The 7466-nt window shown below is 50.0% G+C and overlaps 1 protein-coding gene across 1 annotated transcript in view; it reads right to left on the bottom strand.

The window, feature by feature from the left end:
* Nucleotides 1-5861: 5861 nt before the first annotated feature.
* LOC104291472 (inositol 1,4,5-trisphosphate receptor-interacting protein-like 1) overlaps nucleotides 5862-7466 on the bottom strand; it is a 7391-nt gene continuing 5786 nt past the window's right edge. The window contains exons 3-4 of the mRNA XM_009890708.1: nucleotides 6695-7424; nucleotides 5862-6295 (exon numbers count right to left, since the gene is read on the bottom strand). Coding sequence (XP_009889010.1) covers nucleotides 5862-6295; nucleotides 6695-7424 — 1164 coding nt within the window. The remainder of the gene's footprint in view (nucleotides 6296-6694; nucleotides 7425-7466) is intronic.

Raw genomic sequence — 7466 nt, 5'->3', positions numbered from 1 at the left:
AGATATCCAGCTGCTGCCTGTGGATGTGGGCTCCTAATGAGCAGGTACCACTTGGATCCAGCTACTGATGCTGCAGAGAAACGTTTCTCAGAGAGGTGGCAGAGATGTCTCTTCGCCTTGGCTAGTGGCCTCCCTGTGACCTGTACCAAACCATAAAAAAGACAGCCGAATAACTGAAAAATGACATATATCTTTTGTTCGCCTTGGCCTCTGCTGGTGCCTCCTCCTCCCCTCCCGCACCATCGGGCTGCAGGGGAGTGAGATCATCCACGCTCTCCCTTGCAGCGGGTCAGCCCTCGCTGGCCCACCTGGTGCTCATGTTGCTAAATATAACGAGGATGAGTGGCACTGGCAACCATGTCTAATTGTCATGTGGCAGATTTTTACAGTAGATGCCTTGTGCTGATTTACCACAGTAGTCATCTGAAAGATGGAGCGTGCTCAGGATAAAAGCCTTGGAGATGCCTTACAGACGCTTGTCTGTAGCAAGTGAAGCTCCTACAGAAACTCGTCCTGGAAATGGTTGGATTTTGAGCCATTGCAAATGTTTGAAATATCTACACAACATATTTATCTTAGCTTGTGGCTTCAGCACTGACCGTGTTCTGCAGTCTGTAACCACGGCGTAAGGAGGTTTTACCTCTGCCTGGCAGAAGAAATGGCCTAGTGATCGGTTTTGTGTGATTAATGTAACCAAAAGTTAAGTGTGTGCATGAAATGGAACAAGGCGTCGCTCGTGCAACCCCCCCAACCTGGCAATCAATCTGGGTCAAGGGCTGTGAATTTATTTTCTGGTGGACAGATAGATAAAACCTGCTTTAATGCACGGAGAAGTGACTTAACCCCAGGTATGCAAAAACAAAGGCTTGATTTCACATGGCTGATTCCCACAAATCAATCCATCATTTTGGCACTTGGTGTAAACCAGAAGATGGGAAACAATGGGCTTGCTTGATAACGAAGAATAGATTACATGGGTCACCTTCTTGGGCTGAAATACACTCTCTGCCTGTGTGGATTATCTTTATTCCCCAGCTGCTCAAGAGGGATCCTCAAGCATGGATCATGGCAAAGACCAGCTGGCGGAGGTCCCCGTGCCTCCTTTGCAGACACTGCCAGCCCCACACAATTCTCTGATTTTGCTTTCTCATCTCTGAGGGTATTTGGTCTCAGCACCCATTTCTTCAGAGCCTGGGCAGAGAGTTTCACCGCTACCTGCCGAAACTCGCTGTCTTCCCCAGCTATCGGGGAATGGTGGCGGCACCCTGAGGTCTTCCAGCCCAGTGGGAAGGTCATTTCACGTCTTGTCATTAATGCTCGCAAAGCTAACTTCAACATGAATGCTGTGCGAAGCTGAATAAGCTGAGATCTGGGACAGTGTTCAGACATTTACGCTTTCCCCTCCCATCACAGAGCAGCCTTTGCAGCCAAGGGGAGAAGGTGTGCACTTAGCTCATAAAAATAAACAGTGTTCCCTGCTGCATTCCTGGACGTAATGTTTGCAGATCTGATATTCACTTGTGCCGCTCCGGCAAGCATTAGTTGGCTCAAATACTAAATATTTACATAACGTGTGTCACGTGGAGACTGTGAGGAGGGAAAGCATCATTGCTCCCACTTACAGGGGAGTTAAGTCACTTGTCCATGGCTGCTCTGGAAAGAGCCAAGCAGGACCTAAAAGCCAGCAGAACCCCAGGGCACAAAGCTGCTCTCTTTCCCAGGGATCTAGAGAGCTGTCATTTTGGGGAAAGCTGTCCCTTGCTAGTGGGAGAGGAGCAATTCCCTGTTCCCTATTCATCACGGGCAGCTGGCTAAAGCTTTGGGTGCCCCATGGAAAATCAGGTCCTTGTGTACACTGTGGTGGCATCACTGAGACTGGGCAGCTGGACCTGCTACACGGCTTAATTTCATGTGGGAGACGATGCCAGAGGCTTTAAAGAAGCAGCTGCCCCTTAACTCCAGAAATGACCCCGACTTCTGAGAAAACTCATCTCTTCCAGCCTGTGCTGCAAAAAAATTGTTGCTCTTTCTGTTGACAACAAGCCATAAATTATCCTGTTATATAAAAGGAACCGGTAGCCTGAGGATCTGTGCTCCAGCCAGCTAGCAGGGGGGTTGTTTTTAGCAGGGAAGGGCAAAATCCTTGCATTTAAGTGAGATGCCCCCACTTTATCCAGGTTGTTGCCCAGCAGCCTGCTGGCTTTCTATAGGTTTCTACAGTAAAGGTCGCATAGATGGCTTGGGAATAACGCACTCCCCTTGCTGCATGTCATGTGGATGGAGCTGAAAGTCTCTCAGGACTGGTTGTCTCCTGCATGTTTATTTTATTCAGTGGTATCATGTCAGTGTGTCTGCCTAAATATAGCTTCTGTGAAGAGCATTTCTAAGTTTCCTGTTACAGTTTCACTTGCAGTTACCTTACAGTAAATGGAGGAAAATCAATGTAATTTCCATTACGCGCCGAGTCTAAATGTGCCTTGCTGGAAATTCTGCCCAGATTGATTCTCCTCTTATGGAAACTGCCTGTCCTCTCTGCCTCTCTCCCTCCTCTTTTATTGGAATAAACCACAATTTTATCATTTAAAACCCCCTCACTCTCCTTTGTCTGATGTGCCCTGCAGATAAGGCTCTCACAGGAACTGACAGTGCAGAAACCATGGAGTCCCTGGACAGAGCTGCAACGGCGAAGCCCGGATTAATTGACTCTGTGGCATTTGGACATGACCGTTTCAGCAGCTTCTACAGAGTAAAATGAGCAGAAGGGTCAAATTCAAGGTAATCTCTGAATAGCAAACATTAGCCTAGAGCTTGCTTCCTTTGTCTTTTACAGACTACACAATCCTACAAGTAGCAAGAAAATGATTGATTTAAAACTGTATTCCCTTTGCCGTGGTGTTTAAATACAGCTCTTTTACCCGTCCTACTGCCTTCCAGTAACATGTATCCGCAGATACACAGAAAAAATACTATTATCAAATCTCTGCAGTGTCAGTGTCAGCCAGTCACCAGTAAACAATCACAGCTATAAAATGATCCAACAGATGTTATGCTAGAGATGAGTACTCTGAAATAGAAAGTCTAAAAATACATCTACAGGTCCGAATCACACCCTCTTTTTTATGCCATGCTCTGCCATTTTTGGCCCACAATTGGCTCCTTGGTTCCAAATGTGGCTAGTGCCGTGGCCACCAGCACACACTGGGATGGGGCAGGACATTGTCACGTGGGGCCCAGCCTGCAGTGCCCATCCAAGGAACAGTCATTACCCTGAACTGGTTCATTTGAGGTTTAGTATAATTATTATTATTTGCCCCTCTAATATCTCTGTAATGCCAGGGCCTTTTCCAGTTCCAATAGACTTTCAGAAATGGTGCATATTGATAGATATTTTTGAAGACTTGGACCTGAGGTAGGATTTAATACCCAGAGGAGTTGTGTTGGTATGTGCAAAAGGCAAAGCACCAAAGCCTCAGCCGCTGTAGGAAAGTGGGTTATGGCAGAGGGAGATCAAGTCACAAAAGGGGATGACACCACTGTGCTGTGACACCACTCTGTCCCGGTGGGGCTGGAGCTGGCGGTTCTGCACTCCCATTATGGGTCCCCTGCCCCTGAGTCCAGCAGAGCTGTTTCATCAGGAGGTTTTGGTTTTATCTTTCTTCCACATCCTGAGACTCTGAGCCAGATGGAGAGCACAGAGCCATCAGGGGTTAAGCAGCTGCTTTACATAACAATATCTACCAAAGCCTGGAGACAAATGCAGGGGTTTTTAAAGGGTTTTTTTGTGCTTTTTTAAAAGCAGGGACCTAGAAGATGTATCAGTAATGTCCTTCCTGCAGAGAGGGTGCTTCGGCCAGGAGGACCCCAAAGAGGGCCCCAACAGACCTGTCACCATTGTGTTCTTGGGGGCTCATTCCTACAAGTGAGGAGCAGATGACACCAGTCGTTTTGGCGTGCAGTTGTACAATCTTGGGCTGTGATCCTATCAGACCTTGTGAGTCAAACAAGACAAGGCCATGGCAGCAGCTGCCTGGGAGATTTCCAGGAAAAAGAAATAAGCAAGCAGCCTTTACAAATCTACCTTAACAAACCTGATCCTCTGTTCAGTTCAGGGCCCGTGCAAGGAGTGCTTTACATAACAATGGATGGGGCATGGGGCAGGATGGGGCATTAAAGCCTCAAATCTGCAGTCAGTTCAAAGACCCCAGTCCCAACCCAGATCTGTGATATGGTCTGGGCGGGAGGTAGCATTTCCCAGATCTCCTGAGCTGTCTATAGAGCTTCTTTGGCTATTTAAAGTCTCCTGCTTGGACTACCATCGAACAAAGATGGATGGAACTGACATAATCCCTGAGCAGAAATGGGAGCTGCACAGCCAGAAAGGAGGGATGGGATCAGAGGAAGGAGGATAAGCAGAAGAGCTCCCGGGAGAGAGTAATATGTTCTGCTCTCATCTCTGAAGGCAAGTGAACCGCCACTTTGATAAGAAATGGCCTGAGAAGCCCTGGTAGCTTCCATCAGTGCCAACCTCTGGGGCAAGAGGGATGATCCAGAGGACACTGGCAGCTGGCACAGGGGATATCCTAGTGCCCAGGGATGGGGCTGGCTGCCCCTCCAGCCTGCTTGGCAGGACTAGTGTGCAATGGGCCTGATCCTCCAGGCATGCCCATGCCTGTACGGCACATCCATTGGCTGCGTATCCATGGAGCAGCTGCCCTGTGTGCTGCCACTTCCTTAGAACAGACATGTCTGCTGGAGAAGGTATGGGAGGGTAGTGCCTGGTCCCTTGGGCTGCAAACACTCCCCTGTCTCTCTGGACAGGAGAAATGCAAGCCATAGGACAGGAAGGAATGGAATGAAGCTGCATCAGAGAAAGTTGAGATTGGACATTAGGAAAAGGTTCTTCACTGAGAGGGTGGTCAGTCAATGGAACAGGCTCCGCAGGGAAGTAGTCATGGTACCAAGCCTCTCAGAGTTCAAGGAGCATCTGAACGATGCTCTTAGTCATATGGTTTAGTGTTAGGTAGTCCTGTGAGGAGCAGGAAATTGGACTCGATGATACTTATGGGCTCCTTCCAACATGAGATATGCTAAGATTCTATGATAATAATCTGAGGGTCATACAAGACTAGGAAGTTTTGAGGGAACCCAGCCCCAGGGAGGCAGAACGCTTCCCGAAAAGGCAGGTCGGGTTGGCAGACCAGGGGAGTAGTGAATGAATTCTTTATTTTGCTTTTTGCTTAGACATGTAGTTTTTACTTTACATCCTAAACTGTCTTAGCTGAACTCAAAAGATTTCCCACTTTTACCCTTCAGATTCTCTCCACCATCCTACCGGGGGCAAGTGATTGAGCAGCTGTGTGATGCCAAACTGCCTATAGGGATTAACCCAAAACACCTGGGAAGGCAAAGCCCAGTGAATCATGAAACCAGAGCCCACCACATCAGCTTTTCAGCAAAATGCTCCCCGAATCTGGGACAGCTGAGCAGTCAGCACCCTATGCCCCCCTTCCCCCCACCAAACTGATGCACAGGCACTCACGGACACAGTGTTTGTGTGTTAAACATCTATTTACAGGGTAAAGCTGCCAGAGGGAACGGACTCTCTCGAAGAGGCAGGGCGGTGGCTGTCCAGGTGGTAACAGGAGTCTCTGTTGCAAGGCTCCTTGCGACAGTGAGCTCAGCAGCATCAGGTCCCACTCCCCAGAGTGTGCTTTTGCTGCAGAGGAAAGGTGTGGCAGCAATTCCTCCCACTGCCAACTGAGTAGCGTGTTCTCCATGTCCAGCATGCTCAGTTCTGCAGCACCAGCTGCCTGGGGAGTACCTAGGGGACACAAACACAGCTCTGTGGGTGAGAACCCCTTTCAGTGTCTGTAGAAGAGCAGTTCCGTGAATCGCTCTTGCAGTTCATCGAACTCACTCATTGCCTTGACGTAGGTGGCCGGGTCCTGCACCAGGTAGACAGCATCACACCCACAGGGACTCCAACCTTTGAAGGCACTGCCCATGCTGATGGCTGGCTGCAGGACTGGGAAGGAACTATTTGACAAGCACTCTTGGAGAGACCCACCAGTCTCTTCCACCACCCGGCTCCTGTAGGCCAGGCGCTGTGCTGATGAGTGGATGCGCTTTGTAAAACTCCTGAAGCGACACCTCTCATATTCATCAGAATCTTCTCGTTCACTGAATACCTCAGCGCACTCTGTGTTGCTGTGGGAGGTCTCCACCACTGCTTGCTGGCTGACAGCATCTTTTTCCTGAGCCACCCACCAGCAGAGCTCGAAGAGCAGGACTAGGACTAGGACACAGAGGCACTCCCACCAACCAGCATTGCCCTTCAGCCCAACTTGGTCTCAGCAACTGACAGCTGCCCAGGGCCGCCAAAGGCACAGGGAGGCACATCAGTAGTGCCTCTCACCTGGGAACGTCTAGATCCTGGTGAAATGGCCTGGGATGTGACAGTGTGACAGGAAAGCAGGGTGAAAGTAATCTTTGCAGCCACTGCTTTCATAACTGCTGCTATGCTGAGGAGACCATCTGGAGGATGATGTTGCTGCTCTTGGTTTTCCCTTTCGTTTCTGTCCCCCCCAGCAGCCTCTTTCAGCCACCTCACGCTCTCCTTGGCTCTCTCTCTGTGGCTACTTTGCAGTGCTGTTAAAGCTGACCTCAGTCTATTCCATGCTCACAAATGTGTTGCCTTGCTGCACCGCTAAGATCAGTTCAATGTAGAGGGAAGTCTTGACAGGGCTGGTCAGCTTGAGCTTGCAGAAGCGTGTAGAGGGCAACACTGTTAGGTTACATGTGTCTGCCCAAGGCACAGCAACACTGGCTGCTGTCATCAGGTCCTGGAGCCAGAAGGCGGTTTTCTGCACATCAAGGTACGAGGCGGTGCAGAGGGTTTGTAGGAGGCTGATTTCCTGACTGCTCATCAGCTCATCCTCAGGGTGGTGGAGGAAGCACAACATGTCCCCCAGCCGCCGCTCCCTTGTGCACATGCACTCGAGTTCCACACGCACGTGTGCGTCCCTCACCAGCATATCTCCTTTGCTGCCCAACTCGAGGTGGAAGGAGTGCCCAGGGGGTGGCTTCAGAGGGACAAGCAATCGATAGACAAGCTCTTCTCCAAAGGCACTCCACCCTTCCAGAACGCCGCCCACACCAACAGCTGGCTGCACCCGTGGCATGAAGTTATTGCTGGAGAGGATTCGGCAGGCACAGAGAAGGTCGTTCACCAGCTCTTCCACCAATGTGCATATTCTTTGCCTGTTTGGCAGTGGCCATGACGTGTACTCATCGAGAAATCTGTAAATATGTAATGGCTCCTCTTCCTCCTCGTACTCCTCATCCTCACAGCTCGATTTCCAGAGCCACCAGCGGAGTCTGAAGAGCAGGACCAGGACTGCAGCAACCGCCCACAACTGCCACTGCTGCAAGGCAGCGAAGAGCAGGTGTCCCCAGGCAGAGGTGAT

This window comes from Charadrius vociferus, unplaced genomic scaffold (genome assembly GCF_000708025.1).
Source record: "Charadrius vociferus isolate BGI_N301 unplaced genomic scaffold, ASM70802v2 scaffold428, whole genome shotgun sequence".
NCBI classification, from domain to species: domain Eukaryota; kingdom Metazoa; phylum Chordata; class Aves; order Charadriiformes; family Charadriidae; genus Charadrius; species Charadrius vociferus.
The sequence above is the reverse complement of the archived record's forward strand: the minus strand, read 5'-3'. Positions and strand labels throughout refer to the sequence as shown.